This window comes from Crocodylus siamensis, chromosome 5, assembly GCF_052110815.1.
Source record: "Crocodylus siamensis isolate JL-2025a chromosome 5, ASM5211081v1, whole genome shotgun sequence".
Lineage (NCBI taxonomy): Eukaryota > Metazoa > Chordata > Crocodylia > Crocodylidae > Crocodylus > Crocodylus siamensis.
The window spans coordinates 63,809,959-63,827,389 of record NC_143399.1 but is presented as its reverse complement, the minus strand read 5'-3'; the positions used below and the strand labels follow the sequence as shown (position 1 = coordinate 63,827,389).

The window sequence follows — 17,431 nt, the reverse complement described above, 5'->3', positions numbered from 1 at the left end:
ATCTGTTGGCCCACAGGGTTCTGGAGTGAGCCCTTGCTATTTAACCCTGTAGGGCTAGGGGCGGCTGCCCACTTCTTAAGTCCCAGGGCTGGTCAACAGCTTGTGTAAAGGTAAATGAACAACAGAACAAAACTGTAACACGTTGAGATGAGGAACAAAGTTGTGACGCCAGTCCGACGGGTCAAACAGGTGGTCGAAGATAGAAGCCGAGGTCGGGAGCCAGGTAAGTGGAAGACGAAGCAGTAAAGATGATCCGAGATCGAAGTCGAAGCCAAAACAGTTCAGTAACCAAAGGAATCGGTACGAGAAAATGAATCGAGGAGACAAGTCGCTGTATGAGGTTGAGAAGAGAACCAGGGGATCAAATCCCAAACTCTCTCTCTGCCTCACATTCCCTGCTGAAAGCAGCCTCTGCTTGCAGATAGAGCATGGTCTCTCTAACTCTCACACCAACAACACCCAAAACAACCACCAACTCCAGACCAACCCACACCCCAGTGGGGGCTTGTACTCTATTTATAGCAGCCCTGTAGCCAATCAGGCTGCTTTGCTGTTAGAATTTTCTAGTACAACAACATCATGCTCTCAGAGAACTGAGCATGTGCAAGGCTGCCTAAGTAGGTCAGTGCTGACTGACAGCTCCTGAGGTTGGCCAGGGGGCACATGCTGGGCATGCTGCGGAATTTTCCATTCAGGAGCTGTTCTGCGCATGCCAGTCTCTCCCTTATTCTTTCTGCATTGGCAGCATCAATTCAAGATTTTGTTGTCACAAAAGGCAAAGGAAAAATCCATGGTCAGAGTCTTATGTTTTGCCTACAGCAGTTGATATCAGAAAAGTCTACAAATGTTGATTAACTTTTTTTTTCTTTTTTCAGTTGCAATAGATGCAACTACTTCCAACTCTGTCTTAGTCTAGCAAGTTTTCCTTTTCTATTACCCTTTCTTCATAGCTGTTACTGCTGTTTTGTCTGTTTCCACTGATGCACCAGAAGGCATAAAATACCACTTCCTAAAATTTGTTCATGTGGGAGTGATCACCTACTGTTAGTTTGCTGATGCTTCAGCTACAAAATAGTGTTGAGGACCCTAAAAATGCATTTTTTTCCTATGCATGTTCTACTGTAATGGGACAGTTGGGTTTGGTGGAGACAGGAAATAATTAACTCAGCGAGGAACTTAAAGAGCAATTAGTGTACTAGACCAGTGGTGCTCAACCTTTTTGTCTGCAGGGCCGGATAGGCAGTGACCAGTCCTTCTGTGTTCTGGATCTTGCTGGTGGACCCAATCTAGCACCCAGGTCATGGACTGGGGCCTACCATGTAGCTGCATGGGGAAAGAAGCCTTACCCTGGCCCCAGCCTGCCTGGCCTGGGGGAAGGGGGCATGACCCAACCCCAGTCTATCCCCATGAGAGGCATGGGCATGGCTTGACTCCAACCTGGCTGGGTATGGGGAAAAGGGGTGTAGCCCAGCCCTGATTTGGCCATGCCAGGGCATGGTTGTGACCTGGCTCTGACCTGCCATGTGGGGCCTGGGATTTTGGTAGCAGGGAGGGTGGTAGTATTAACCTCTACTCTTTCTCTGCTGCCAAATTTCTCAACCCATGGAATAGCCCCATAGGCTGGAGGTTGAGCACCCCTGTACTAGACTAGGTAAACTTGAGAGACCCTGAAAATTACTTTGCATTCAGAATTTATGAATACATAGCAAAATAAAATGTGTACACTTCATCCTAGATGCTACTTAATTTCTTTTTTCTTCTTTTGTAAGAAGCCTTTTTGGTCAGTTCGAGTGTTAACCTTGCTGAACAGATTGCAAGGTATCTTAGTTGCCCTTTTTTGCCATAGATACTGTATCTTAACAAAAAAAGAAGAAAGAAAAGCAAACCATTTTAAATGTGCTTTGCACTTCTGATGTTGATGGGAGGCCTAACCATTGATCTGGAAGGCAGAGCACAAAATGAATAAGTGAGATCTCTCAGATGTATAGTCCGCAAGCTGAGGTTTAACACTAATAGATGTGAAGTGTTTTTAATAGTCAAAGTAACTTACAAACTGTACCCCAAATGCTAGTTAATTTTTCATATTTGTGTAACTGCAGTTAAATGTGTGGAGTAACCCCATTTCTTTCTTCCAGGCTTACTGGAGGAGCTATTCCGCTAGGAAAAGGTATCTACAGCTCAGATACCATGCTATTCTTGTGCAAGCTAGAATAAGGATGTTGATAGCTGCTGCTGCATATAAACGACTCCTTCATGCTACCATCACAATTCAGAGAAGACGGCGTGCTTTCTTGTTGGCAAAAAAATTTCAGCAAAAATACAAAACTTTGAAGTGTTCTACACTGATTATTCAGTCTGCATTTAGAAGATGGAGAAAACTCAAAATTCAACAGAAAGTTAAAGCTACACTAGTACTGCAGACTTATTTCCGAAAATGGCAAGCCTCAAAATTGGCTAAAAGAGGGAGAGCTGCTGTTGTCGTACAGTCTTGGTATAGGATGAATGTAGCTAGAAAGCACTATTTGCATGTTAGAAAAAGTGCCATCAAGATTCAAGCCTGGTTCAGATGTCACCATGCTAAATACTTGTATGAAGAAAGGAGGGCAAAAATACAAACAATTCAGAAATATTACAGAGCTTGTAGGTTGGGAACAACTGAAAGAGGAAAATATTTGCAAAGACGTGCAGCAATTATAGTTCTCCAGGCTGCTTTTAGAGGTATGAAAGCTCGTCTGTTATATAAGCAAATAAAAGCAGCTTGTGTTATTCAGTCATTGTGGAAAATGAGACGAGAGAGACTTAGATTTTTACATGTGAAGCAATGTGTTGTTCTGTTGCAGTCACATGTGAGAAAATACCAACAGCTAAAAAGATACAAAAGGATTAAAAATGCTGTCTCTGTGATTCAGATTCATTGCAGAGCATATGTTGCTTTTAAAAGAGCTTGCTCTCATTTCTGGAAAATACATCTTGCTGTCCTTGTGCTGCAGTCTGCCTACAGAGGAATGCAAGCAAGGAGAGAGGCTCGCATGTTGAGATCAGTGGTGAAAATTCAGTCAAGTTACCGTGCTTATGTTGCCCGAAAGAAATTTAAATGTTTAAAAGATGCCGCTGTGAAGATCCAGGCTTTTGTAAGGATGATGCAAGCACGTAAACACTATTGTTCCGTAAAGGAGGCAACCCTCTATGTTCAGCGAAGATACCGTTCACAAAAGCATGTCCTTCAGCTTCAGGAAGAATATAGAAAATTGAAACAAGCTTGTGTCCAAATTCAAGCTGCAGCACGAGGATATCTGATCAGGAAACAAATCCAAAGATGGAAGGAGGCTGCAACTATGCTCCAGGCTTACTACAGAATGAAAAGGGTTAAGCAGCGCTATTTAAGGTTGCATAAGGCTACTGTTATCATTCAAAATCATTATCGTGCACACCAAGAGAGAGTCTGTCAGAGGCAGAAGTTCTTGAAAATCAAAGCAGCAGCTGTTTGCTTGCAAGCTTCTTACAGAGGTTACAGAGTGCGCAAAATGCATAAACTTCAGTATACTGCTGCTGTTAAAATCCAGACAGCTTTTAGAACTCATGCTGCAAGAATGAAATACCATGCCATGGTTCAGGCCTCTGTTATAATTCAGAGGTGGTACAAAGCCTATAAAACTGGTTCCAAAGAAAGATCTAACTTCTTAAGAACAAGAACAGCTGTGCTTTCTCTTCAAGCAGCTTTTCGTGGCTGGAAAGTAAGAAAAAAGTTCATAAGGCAACATGCTGCTGCAGTTAAAATACAATCTGCCTTTAGAAAGTTCAGGGTCCAGAAAAGATTCAGGCTCATAACCAATGCTGCGCTAACTATGCAGCACCATTATAGAGCCAGGGTTGTAGGTAGAAAACAACATCAAGAATATGTTGAACTACGACATTGTGTAGTGCGTCTTCAGGCAATTTGGAGGGGAAGAATGGTGAGAGAACACATTCAAAAGCAGCACCAATGTGCAGTAATCATTCAGTCCTATTACAGAATGCATGTGAATCGATCAAAGTTGAAAACTTGGAGAGAAGCTGCTGTAATGATTCAAAGACACTACAGATCTCACTGTATGAAGAAAGAGCAACGTATGCTTTACCTAAAAACAAAAGCAGCTGTATTAGTCTTGCAGGCTGCTTACCGTGGAATGAGAGCGAGGAAACGATTAAAGGAACTCAACAAAGCTGCAACTATTGTACAGGCAACCTACAGATCTTACATGGTCAGAAAGAAATATGAAGCTCTTAGGGCTGCAACTATTGTGGTTCAGAGATGGTATTGTACAGTTATTGAAACTAAATATCAAAGGCAAGAATATTTGACTTTAAAGAAAGTGGTTATTAAAATGCAGGCTGTGTACAGAGGTGTAAAAGTAAGAAGACAAATTCACCAAATGCATCAGGCAGCTATTTCTATTCAAGCAATGTTTAAGATGCACCGCATGAACATGAGATATCATGCAATGAAACTGGCAGCAGTTTTAATTAAAAAACGATATAGAGCATATTGTCAAGGCAGAATGGAACGTAGAAAGTATTTGGAACTACGTGAATCGACGCTTATCCTTCAGGCTGCTTATAGAGGTATGAAAGTTCGACAAGAGTTAAGAATTATGCATCAGTGTGCAACAGTCATACAATCGTATTATCGAATGTACAGGCAACAACGCAACTTTGTAAAGTTATCGTTGGTCACTAGACAAATTCAGCAACTGTATCGTGCTCGAAAAGAGCGAGATGCCCAAGCACACGCATACAAGATGATCAAGAAGTCTGTACTCTGTATCCAGGCTGCATTCCGTGGAATGAAAACAAGAAGACATTTAAGAACTATGCGTATATCTGCAGTCCTTATTCAAGGAAGAGTTAAATCCTTCCAACAAAGAAAACATTATATTTCTCTTAGAGCAGCTGCTCTTATGGTTCAGAGAAAATACAGAGCAACAGTACTTGCAAAGCAACAGCATCAAGAATTTCTTCATCTCCGTAAAGCAGTCATTACCATACAGTCTGCTTATAGAGGCTTTGTGGTAAGGAAGAACATTCAGCAGATGCATAGGGCTGCTACAGTTATCCAAGCAGTAATAAGAATGCATAAAACCTATATTTTCTACCATGCTGTCAGGCATGCTTCAAGAATTATACAACAACATTACCGAGCTTACAGGGAGGGAAAATGCGTGAGAGAAATGTACTTAAAACAGTATAGTTCTGTCATAGTTCTTCAGGCTGCGTATAGGGGAATGAAAACAAGAATGCTGCTAAAGAAAAAACTTAATGCTGCAACCATTATACAAAGAAACTATCAAATGTACAAGCAGCATTCTTACTACAAGAAAGTGAAGTGGGCAACCAAAGTAATACAGAAGAGATACAGAGCCAATAAATTGAGAGAAGCTGCTGTACAAAGGTATTCCTTAATGAAGAAAGCAGCTACTTGCATTCAAAAAACTTTTCGAAATATGAGAGCAGTAAGAGAACATAAAAAAATGCACCAAGCTGCTGTAGTTTTTCAGAGGGGTTTTAAAATGCATAGAGAACGGCAAAAATATCTTTCCCTTAAAGCAGCTGCTGTTGTCCTTCAGAGAAGATACAGAGCCTTGCTTTGGGCAAGGAGGGAAACTGGGGAATACCTTTCTCTTCGAAGAGCAGTAATTTGTATACAGTCTCTGTACAGGGGGTTTCAAGTACGGAAAAATATTCGGTACATGCATTTGGCTGCCAAGACCATCCAGTCAGCATTTAGAATGTATAGGGTTAGAATTGCATATCAAAACATGAGAATTTCGGCTGTCATTATACAAAACTATTATAGATCCTACGTTGAAGGAAAAATTCAAAGAAAGAAGTATCTGACAATGCAGAAATCGGCTGTGGTCATTCAGGCTGCCTACAGAGGTGTGAAAGATCGACAAAAACTGAAGATTATGCATGCCTCGGCCACTGTAATACAATCTTTTTATCGTATGCACAGACAGCATAACTATTATAAACACGTATGTTGGGCAGTTGGAGTTATACAACAAAGATTCAGAGCCAAGAGGGCAAGAGAAGTTGAAGTAAAGAACTATACAAAAATAAAACAAGCTGCCCTTTGCCTTCAGTCTGCTTTTCGTGCTCGAAAAGCTAGGCTGTTGGCTAAAAACATCCTAGCTGCACAGCGTATCCAGTCAGTTTTACAGATGTACATAGAAAGGAAACGCTTCCTTAAGAAGAGGGTGGCAGCGGTAGTAATTCAGTCTGCTTTCCGATGCCACCAAACAAGGGCTTGGTTTAAGGCAATCCAGGGCTCAACAGTCGTGATCCAGAGGTGGTATAGAGCATGTCAGATGGCTCGCTTACTGAAAGCTGAGTACTGTGTCCAAAGGCAAGCCATCATAACTATTCAATCTGCTTATCGTGGTATGGTAGCAAGAAAACTGGCAATGCGAATACGGGCTGCAAGAAAGATTCAGTCTTTTCTTCGCATGGCTGTGCATCGTAGAAAATTTGTTAAGCTCAGAGCAGCAGTTGTTATGTTACAAACATACTACTTCATGCAGAAAGTCAAATTACAGTATGCTATGTACAGAAAAGCAGCACTTGTATTACAGAATCACTACCGATCTCATTTGGCTATGAAACGTCAAAGAGAGGCCTACTTACACACCCAGAAGAGCATTATTGTAATACAGACTAGAATCAGGGGATTCAGCGAATGGAGAAGATTTCAGAAAATTAAACAAAGCACAATAAGAATTCAGGTATGTGTATAGTTTAGGTTCTATAGATTGCTTTTAACAGTCTCTAGACCAGTAATTTAGAAGAAACAGAGCAAAGAGAGAAAAGGGTACTATTTTGTTGCCCCTTTCTGTGCTCTTTAAATGTCTTTCTTATAGAACTAGGGTGAGTAAATGATTGAGCCTAATTTCCCCCTGATTGCCTCCCCTGCCACCCAGACACTGGGTTTTCCCGAAGAGGGATGTGGGAATAGAAGCCTCACTTTGCCATCAGGTTGAATTGCAAGTTAGAGTGGGGCTAGCTGAAATTCAGAGAGAGAGCGTGCGCTTCATAAATTTAGATGGATTCCCAAGGAAGGGGAAAATGTTCAAATTTCACTTATTTTCTTTCCTTTGCTGGTGGATCAGAATATCATGGGCTTTATCTCTTCTTTCTGAGATTTTTATCAGTGAGGGAGGCATGTGTAATACTTCACTGATTTTTACTATTGTTGTAAGACGTTTTACAAACAGAAGATAATAGCATACAGTAAAAGTAACTGAACACTCCCATTGGTTCCACAGACTGTTGTGGCAAGTTCAGTACTTAATATGAGTTTGCAATGACTGACCCTCTGAATTACTTTGTATATTTTCTTCCTTGTTTTTATTTTTCACTCTGTCCCATATGTATATTTTTTTGTGTAAAGAGATGCACATGACGTTCCTTAGTCCCCTTCTGACATTTTGTTCCAGGGAACGCTCGTTCTATATTAGACTTCTGAGACAGTGATGTAAAGATTGCTCTTCTTCCCTACTGTCTTTAAAAAAGGAGAATGGTGGGAGGGTCTAGAGCTTCTCATAAATTGCTAGGTATTTTAGTGGGAGATAAGAATACAGGTATCCTTTCCTCTGCTCTGTTTATTGGTGAACTACTGTACTGCAATTTTAGACTGTGTCTGCTATTCTATCCTTGTTCTATCTTAATGAAATGCAAGTCTGCCTTGGCAGGTGGTGAACATTTCTGTTCTGAAGGAGAAATATAATCAGGTTTGAGATCACACATTTCAGATTCACAGATTTTAAAAAATTATTAGCTATCTGCTTCTGAAAAATGAAGTAGATGAGGGCTGTCTCTTACTTTAAAGTATGGTAAGAACAAAAGAAGACCACATTACAGTATGAAATATACTAAGACTGCATTTCTCTTAAGGCTTTTTATCGTGGATTTAGTCAAAGACGACAGTATCTTCAGTATAAGTCTTCAGCTGTGTTGATACAACAGCACTACAGAGCCCACTGCCTTAGAAATATGGAGCGACAAAAGTATCTTCAAATAAAAGCAGCTGCACTTAGGCTTCAGGTATTTCCAGGGATATCACAACATCTTTTTTCACTAATTCAGAATAATTTGTTACAAAGACCTGCGTCAGTGGTGTGGTGCTAACTTAACTATTAATGTATGAAAGGCTTTCATAAATTGACTCTATATACAAGGAGAAATTGTCCCCCCACAAGGCTCCCAAATGCATGAAGTAAAGAAACTGTCAAGAGACTTCCTGCCCAACCTTCCTTACCCATCCCTATCCTCGTTCCATTTTTACTGTTATGTCCAATAGGATTGGGCCTCAGGGGTTGCCATGACACCCGCTGGTGCCCATATGAATCCCCCTTTGGCTCCTTGGGTATCCTCCCTCTTTCTTTCTTGCCATGCCTTGATGGAGTTATTTTATTGTAAAAAGAAGGGAGGCTTCTTTAGGGTCCCAGAGAGAGCCCTTGTCTATTTTTCGCTGAGTGGATCCCTTCTGGTCCCAGCTGATCCCAGTCCTGCCCCATAAGCTCTAAGCGGGGCCTTTCTAGCCCCATCTGTGCCCTAGGGCACAAGTTGCCTTAAGGGTTATTCATGGCTGTCTTCTGCCCCTACAGCCACACCCATGCCTCAGATGTTATTCTAGATTTGTGCACCAGCTTGTATGGGCTTCAGTCCCCTTGGCCTTAGTTCACTGGTTACTCTTTGCTATAGACTGTCAGCCTAGGCCCACTTCCTCTGGCCTGGCTTCTGAGTCTTAGTTTTGTCTGGCTCTTGGCCCATCTTACTTTGCTTGCCTGGCCCTTTCAGCTGGAGCCTTCCCCTAATAAGGCTGAAAATCTGAAGCACCTCCCAGGCACCTGTGTGGCCTTATATCCTCCAGCCACCATTTGTTCCTCTGTTTCTTAATCGGATACAAATGCCAGCCCAGAGGCTGTATAACAAAAACGCTCCCTACAATGGGTCAGCAATTTCCTCCCAGGCTGCAAGTCCCCCTTAACTATATGTCGGTATTGTGGGAACAGCCTGGGTGCTGGTCAATCTTTTTTTCTGCATCCATCCTGCTTAGGAGATCCTCTCCATGTTGCCTGCAAAGCCAGACTGACACCCTGTTCTCAGGCACTGGCCTGAGTGCCCCATAGTCCCATCCCTTTTTGTCAGGTGGCTCTCCAGGCACCCACAGGGGCTTCTGTTTAGGCCTGATGGTTGGCCTACCCTTATCTGTGGTGGCTTTGCTGAGCTGCTTGTAGTTCTCTGTGCTGTGTGGAGGTCTGCTTTCTGACAGCTAGCTCTCTAGTAGTTGGTCTGCTTCCTAGCAGCTACCCCCCACATAGCCAGCTGCATCAACCCTTAAACTAGCAGGAGCCCCTGGGTCCCTTTTACATATCTAACATGCCTGGCTTGTTACAAGAATAAGCTTGAGAGGCATTTGGGCAGAAGCATGTGGTGTTTTTTTCCTTAATGTTTTCCCATTAAACACAAAACTGATTGCATATTTGTTCACCCTTTTTGTAGGCTTTATATAGAGGTTTTCAAGCCAGGCAGTTGGCTGCAAAGACGAGATCTGCACGAATGATTCAAGCCTGCTTTCGAGGATACAGAGCACGAAAAGAATTTGCTGCTGTGGTAAAAGCTGCTGGTGTTATTCAGAGGTACCGCAAAACCCGACAGCAAAGAACCTGGTAATATATTATTGCCACATAGCATATTTCTTTTCGTTACTAAATTTTTTTGTTACTTATGTTGATTTTTATAGCTTCATAATTTGAGACATCTGTGGACTTCTAGGGTGGGGAAACAGGTGCTGCCTTTGCTGCTATAAAATATTTTATGATGACACAAAGGCCAAGCAGACGTTGTGTTGTGCCACAGATTGGTTGTGCTGCAAATTGTGGCTGTGACAAAGCAGGAATCAATTTGTGCTGCTGTTTAGCAGCAGATGTCTGGTTACTTTATGGCAGGAGAGCACAGGCAGCCTGGAGCTGTCCATGCTCTTCAGCTGTACAGGGAGAGCACATTGCCCGTTATCTTGCAGTGTGAAAGCGTGGGCCAACATGTGATGTTTCACTCAGTGAACTACTTGGGTTACCCTCCCTTTCCTGCCTTCCTTGCCATGCCTTGATGAATACTATAGCCCTTAGGAAGGGTGCCCCTGGGGAATTCGAGTGAGCCTCAGATCACCTCATCACAACCTTTGTGCCCAGCTGACACCAGTTCAGCTCCTCAGGCACTAAACTGTGACTCTTCTAGCCCCATCTGTGCCTCGGAGCATAAGTCATAGTATGAGTAGTAATCATTGCCTTTTGCTGCCCCCATAACTGCAAGACCTGGGAATGGGTGTCACTCTAGATTCATTTCTCCAGCCCTGTTTTTTTTTTTTTTTTTCTGCCAGTTCACCAGACTCTTGGTCCTGGCAAGGCTCAGCTTATTTCTCTGGGCCTCAGACCCTATCTGGATTAGTTTTTCTGGATTCTCTGACCCTGCCTAGCTGTCATCCCACCAGGCCCTTGGCCCTCTCACCCTTAGCCTGTCTGTGGGCTCTTGGTCTTGTTCTGGCTTTAGCCTCTCTAAGCTCCTCCACCAGGCTTTAGCCCTCTTGGCCTCTGCCTCTCTATCTGGGCCCCCAGCCCTGGCTTGGCTGCAACCCCTCTGAGGCCCTGGCTTTACCACATAGGCTTCAACCCTCAGCCCTGTAGGTCCCTAACCACAGGCTAGGCTGCTATCAGGGAGTGCCCCACCAGTGGCCTCTCTTCTCCTCTACAGCCACAACTTTGTCTTCTGGTTAAACTTAAACACAGCACCAACATTTTGTTTAATGGCCAGCTGTAGCCTAACCCAGCTACTTGCGGCCTTTACTGCTTTGCTGTCTGAGCATCTGTTCCTTGGCTGCTTATTGCACTGCAGATAGTTCCAGGATAGTTGCTCCCCACTGGTAGCTCCTATCCTTGTTTTTGGTCTGCTTGCTTTTTAGTGACTGTCCTTTGCCCTGCTGTCTTCTCCCACAGGAAGCCTGATCTACTGTGCTCTCCTTGAAGTAACAGGAGCCTCTGGCTCCCTGTTACATTATCTACCCAGTTGCACTGTGGAGTAAGCTAATCCACAGTTACAGGCAGTAAAAGTGCATACAAGATGGTTTCTGTGGAATATGTAACACACTGTGAATCCACATCCTTCCTGCCTTTTCTTACAGTAACTTTTTCGCATAGCCATGCCCGTCTGGCATGCGTGTTGACTCCCATGGGACTACTCGCATGTTTAAAATTACTCACATAGGTGCTTGCAGTTCTTTAGTCTACCTCCTTGGTTTGGAACAAACCTTTTGTTTACATTGAGAGGACAGTTACTTCTATCTTCATATGTGAAATCTAGGGTTACTATAATACATTATCCTCAACAGTTAGTTTTTAAGTTTTAAAATGCTGAAATGAACAAATTTAAGTTTATTTGGGGGGGGTCATAATTTTTAAAAGATATTTTTTTGCCTTGCTCTATTGCTGTCGTATTTCCTTTGAGCCCTATTTTTCTGCCTGGGTAGGGCCAGTAGTTTACAGGGATTTTTCATTTATAGTTATGTGCACATGTACATGCTTACACGCACAGCCCTCACATTTTATGGGTTTGAAGGTTTGTCTTTGGTGTCATTTATCATAGAATGAATACAGGCACCACAGGGAGTTAATACCAATAAAAAGTAAAATTTTTAAAATATAAATTTTTCCTGAAAAATCTGATGTACATTTTCATTAGGTTTCTGAAGATGAAAGTCTCGGCAGTTGTCATTCAAAGGAGATGGAGGGCAATCCTTTCTGCAAGAGCAACTCTGCAGCAGTTCCTAGCAGTTAAGGAAGCTGCAGTTAAGATTCAGTTGGCTTATCGAAGATACAGCACTAGGAAACTCATAGCAAAGGTATATTTTTAATCTTCACTAAGTCATAGATGACGTTCAATCAGTATATCATGGAAAACTGTTATAGTAAATTTGATGTAATTAACTGCTAATGAGCCAGTAATGTTAGAACTTTTTGTAGAAAGATGAGCTTGTTCATTGTCTTCTACACATTGGCCACTTCTGCCCCAGTTATCTTTTTCCTAAAGAAACTCCTTCCTAATTGGATCCAAGTTTAGGCTAGGTACTTGTAACCAAGGAACTAAATTAAAATATTTTAAAATTAAAAGCAGGAGCACTTAAACAAAAACGAAAAGGTGAAAATGTGAGTCTAAATCAGCAAAATTTTAGGTACAGGCCTAATTGTAGAGATTGAGGCACCAGTTTAAGCAAACGTATAGTACTTTTTCCTTGAAACTATCACTGTGTACCTTACCTAAATATTTTATTACTTAAGAAAATAAGAAAAGTTTTCCTCAAAAATATTAAAGGAGGAAGAGAGAAGAATAATAAAGCTTGTTGGACTAAGGTTGCACTGAACGGGGAGAATTGAGAATCTTGTCAAACTGGAAGACTATAGGCTCCTACTTTTAGTTTGCATTGGGAGCTATCAAATTGCAGTCACACAGACTGCCAAATATTGATTGACCTCATCTATAATGATAAGGTTAAATATGAAAATGGCTTATAAGGGGTGGTATAGGTTGTAGTTGTGTTGGTCTAAGGACATAGGCAGACAATGTTCTTTGGGTAAATCTGATATCTTTTATTAGAGCAACTCTAATGAGTCTAGTTGGACTAATAAAAGATGCCAGATTTATCTGTTGGAAAATGGCTTATCACACTCATAGCATTGTTGCTAAAAATAAATTCACCTGCTACAATTTGTAGGTTCTTTTCCAAAAAAAATCCACTAAGTTGTAAAAAGTATATACTGCTATAAACAAATGCTGATCTTTCACTTGCTGAACTGGTTCTAGAGGGGAGTGCAAACTACCAGATTAAAATGAGTTAACAGGGAGCAGGGGCTTGTCACAAAAGAGCTGATTCACAGTAACTGTTTGTGTGCATGCAATTACCCTGTATGAAGGCTAAATTCTGCTTTGGTTTTCACTGTATTAACCCAGTTTTATTTAATGGTAGTTACTTTGCTTTAATTTGGTTGTTTTTCCATACCCTCTATTTTGTGTTAAAGTCTGTAGCTGTTTACCTCCCTTCCCAATGGATAAGAATTATGATAAATGAAATAAGCAAAGTGCTTACTTTGACAAGACAAGCAACTTACTTAACATTTTTCTTCCCACTTAGAAGCAGCAAGCTGCATGTTTGATTCAGGCAGCATATAGAGGCTTTAAAGAACGGCAGAAATTTATCCAACAGAGAGTTGCTGCTTTGGTCATCCAAAAACATGTGCGAGCTAGGTGGGACGGAAGACTTGAATGTATAAAATACCACAGAACTAGAGCAACTATAGTTAAACTGCAAGCATACATTCGTGGCTGGTTGGTAAGGAAAAAGGTAAGCATGTTTTTTAAGTCATTTAACTTTACCGGGTCAATATTAGTACTATCTGTGTATGGGAAGAACAAGAGATGTAAGCCAGTGATTCTCAACCAGGATGTTGCAAGACCCTTTCAAGGGTGCTGTGGCAGCACCATCATGGCTAGGTGAAACTGTCCCATGTGCTGATTTTACAGGAGGCATATGCAAGATAGAACTGGGAAATGTCATTGCATGAGGGGGACATCTGGTAATATTACTTAATACAGATTTCTCTCAACTTTATGCAGGTTCTATTTATGCAAATTTACTGTTATAGAGACTGTTTGTTTTTATACCCAAAATGTGTTATATGTGAGGTAAATGTGCTCTTATGCGATTGGCATAGCTGTGCTCCCCGCTCCCTCAAACAAGTAAGTAAGTGAGGGGAGGGGAAAGGGCCATGAACAGAGGAGAGAGGTAAGCAGAGGTGGAAGGGCCATGGGTCCGGGCCCCAATCACCACAGCCCCTGCTTCAGCTGCTCTGGGAGTGGCCAATGCCAGCGGCTTGCAGCCAGAGCTGCGCTGCACCCCGAATTCTCCAGGGCTCTGGTTCTCTCCACTCACCCCAGCCTCTGCTGCAGCAGCCCCAGGAGCAGCTGACAGCAGCTGCCTGTAACTGCTGGCTGCCCCATGTCCTGAACCCCTTGGGGCTCCACTTCCCCCAGGACACCGTGCCCTGAACCCCCGGCACAGCACAGCCCAGCCCAGCCCAGCCCAGCCCAGCGGCTTCAAGCAGGTGGCATCTGCTGCTCCCGGGGCTGCAGCCAGGGCGGGTGGCAGCCTGCAGCAGGACAAAAGCGGGTTAGAACTGGCAGCAGCAATGGGCTCTTCCCGGCACTTGGGATGAGCTGCAGCAATGGGAGGGGGGCTGCTGCCACTCCAAAATTTGCCATAGCTCCCCCCAACCTGCCCTCGCAGGGCCACTGCCAAGTGCCAGGAAGAGCCCAGTGCTGCTGCCGGCCCCAGCCTGCTCTCATTTCGCTGCAGGCTGCTGCTCATCCCTGCTGCAGCCCTGGGAGCAGCAGATGCTGCTTGCTTGCAGCTGGTGTGCTGCGCTGTGCTGCGCCGCGCCACCCCGGGAGGTTCGGGGCACGGTGTCCCAGGGGAATCGGAGCTTCTGGGGTTTGGGGCATGGTGCAGCCCAGAGGCTGCAGGCAGCTGGCATCGGCCACTCCCAGGGCCACTGCAGCAGGGGCTGGGGTAAGTGGGGAAAAGCAGAGCAGTAGGATAAGTGGGGCTGCTGCCCACCCCAGATGCCAGAAAGCCTGGTGCCACGCCTGCGCAGCCCCAGGAGACACCACCTGCTTGTAGCTGTTGTCCTGTGCCATGCTCCTCTCCCCACCCCTTCCCTAGCCCCAGCTTCACTCCATCTCTCTCACTGTCATCTATCTGTTCCACTGTAAACTGGGTTTGCTTTATGCAAATTTGATTTATGCACCATTTTCTTGGAATGGATCAACCACATACCTGAAGGGAAACCTGTACTGGCTATAAAGTTTATTCAGGACTAAGTTATTTTGCTAATTCTGGTTTCAGTAAAAGCACTGGTTTTAGAAATGACAGTTTACAGCTAGTACTAGCAGGTAAAAATGATATAGCTGAATTGTAATGCTTTTCCCTGATTTTATTTTTCTCTAGATTTTAGATGAGAAACAAAAGAAGAGGCTGCTTTATTTTACAGCTGCTACATATCATCATCTCTCTGCTATTAAAATTCAGAGATCATACAGAAGCTACCTTGTGTTAAAACATGCACAAATGCAGATCTCTTCTGTCATATGCATACAGGTTAGCCATATTGGGAAGCAGGGGTAGTTTCATACTAGTAGTTTTCTTACCAGTTAGTCTTAGGTCCATTAGTTGTATTAGTATTGGAATATGTGGATGAAAAACGATGAAAGTTAAATTATGGAGGCCACAACTTTATTTCAGCCAGGTATTTATTTAAATAACAATTTCACACTATTCAGCACTGTTGTTCATTCTCAGTGGTCCCATATACCTACCACACATCCAATCCCAGTTTTGAAAGCTATACTCCATTCCTGTAGGCTTGCCTGTTTGACTAGACTCCAAGTTTTCACCTCTCCTTCAGCCTAGAAGTAGGAGAGCTAAGGGGAGAGGAAAATTACAAGTTGCTCAAAGCAGAATTATATCTTCCCCTTCCTCTCCCTGTCATCCCACTAGAATCCAGGGTCAGTGAAACTACATTTTATAAACTACTAATAAGACTGAAAACTGCTCAGATTGCAGCCTTGGTAATTTAAACCACCAAAGCTTGACTCCCAACATGCTGGTTTGAAGGCGAGCAGCTATGTGGCAGTTCGCCAGTTGGACCATATAGAAAAAATCACTTCCAGACCACAAAACTGGCAAGAAACAGCTAAATTAAAGGAGGGGTCTGAAATAAGGGTACCAAAATAACTTCCAGTGGAAAACTTCTATAGCAACCTCCCTTTCTTTGCAGCATTACCAGATAGGAGTCAGTTATGGTCTCATTGATGTATCTATCACTTAGTAGAAGCAACTGTGAACATAATTCTTTTTAATGCCCAGATGCAGCATGCAGTAACCTTCTTCCTACTGCTCCCCCACACCCTGTGGCACAATGCTGGGGGGAAAAAAGAGTAGAACACCCTTTCCATGGAGAAAATAAACTGTAGAAGAAAGCAGGGGGGAGTGTGTGCAGCACTGGGCCTGCCACTAGTTCTTCCTCCTCCCACCAATTCTATTTAAAGTTAGTGTTCAGTTCCTGGTTCTTTATCTGTCAGTCTTGGATGGTTTGACAGGTGTGTGGGAAAGGGATAGAGAAGAAGCTTAAACTTCTTTTTTTTAAAAAGAATTTACCTGTTTCTTTACAGAGTTGGTTTCGAGCAAAACTGCAGCAAAAACAATTTTTACAAGATCGTCAGAAAATTGTTACAATACAACAAAAGGTTCGAGCCTGGCTTAATCATAGGAATGAGGCTGCAACCATAATACAACGAGCTGTACGAAGGTTCCTGTTCTACCGGCACAGAAGAAAGCTGAACAATGGAATAATGAAGTTTCAGGTAGATCCATTTTTGTAAGAGAATCACAGACTTTCATGTCTGCTCTTATTTTAGTAACTGGAGAAGCCTTTCTGTTTTTGTTGTATGAACACCCAGAGGTGTTTTTTTGTTTTAAGTACAGGTTAACTTTAGAGGAACACTAGCTTGGGGGAACCAAAAAGTTTTCAATTATAGTGGAGACCTGTTTCTGTTAGTTTTGTTATTTTTAAATCAGAATCTAGTGTTTTGAGGAATAAATACTAAATGTGATGATTGAATACTTGCAAATCTAAAACTGTAATTATGATGCTAGATTATGCTTGTGTAAATTTTTGTTTTGAGATACTACTGGAAATTTGATGATATTGCCATTCTTAATTATTCTACCCATTTATGAAAGCTTCCTGTCATGTTTTCTCTCAGGCACTGTGGAGGGGACATTCTTGGAGGAAGAGTCATGACACAGCAAAAACTAAAGCTCTACGACATAGTTTGGAAATAGCCAATAAAAACAGCAGAGAAGAAAATAAACTCTGTAACAGAACTGCAATTGCCATTGAATATCTTCTACAATATAAACATATTTCTTATATTCTAGCAGCACTGAAGCATCTAGGTGAGTAGTTCCTTTTTATAATTAAAAACTGAGCAGTCTGGAGATGCCTCTGCAGTCCTGAATTGCTCAGAAAGAAGGGGAAAGCAAGATGTATTAGTTAAGCTTCCAATACAAATTGTAAAAGGGAATGACTTGGAATAGGGATTGGCAACCCCCAGCACGTGTGACAGAGCATGATATGTGAGCCCGCTTTCCTTGGCATACCACAGCCAGCCCAGGATTTGGGCAGCTGCCACAGACCATGGAGCCTGGGTTGCTCCCAGCAGGATTCCAGGAGGCTCCAAGCCCTGCTACAAGCACCCCAGCCTCTGTGGCTGCAGAGCTCAGGCC

General features: G+C 42.8%; 1 protein-coding gene across 1 annotated transcript in view; it reads left to right on the top strand.

The window, feature by feature from the left end:
* Window positions 1-17,431, top strand: part of ASPM (assembly factor for spindle microtubules) — a 65,437-nt gene that overhangs the window by 42,968 nt on the left and 5,038 nt on the right. Inside the window, exons 18-25 of the mRNA XM_090048577.1 lie at window positions 2,136-6,761; window positions 7,930-8,079; window positions 9,541-9,707; window positions 11,773-11,932; window positions 13,220-13,429; window positions 15,092-15,241; window positions 16,315-16,506; window positions 16,909-17,101. Of these exons, the coding sequence (XP_089904703.1) occupies window positions 2,136-6,761; window positions 7,930-8,079; window positions 9,541-9,707; window positions 11,773-11,932; window positions 13,220-13,429; window positions 15,092-15,241; window positions 16,315-16,506; window positions 16,909-17,101 (5,848 nt within the window). The remainder of the gene's footprint in view (window positions 1-2,135; window positions 6,762-7,929; window positions 8,080-9,540; window positions 9,708-11,772; window positions 11,933-13,219; window positions 13,430-15,091; window positions 15,242-16,314; window positions 16,507-16,908; window positions 17,102-17,431) is intronic.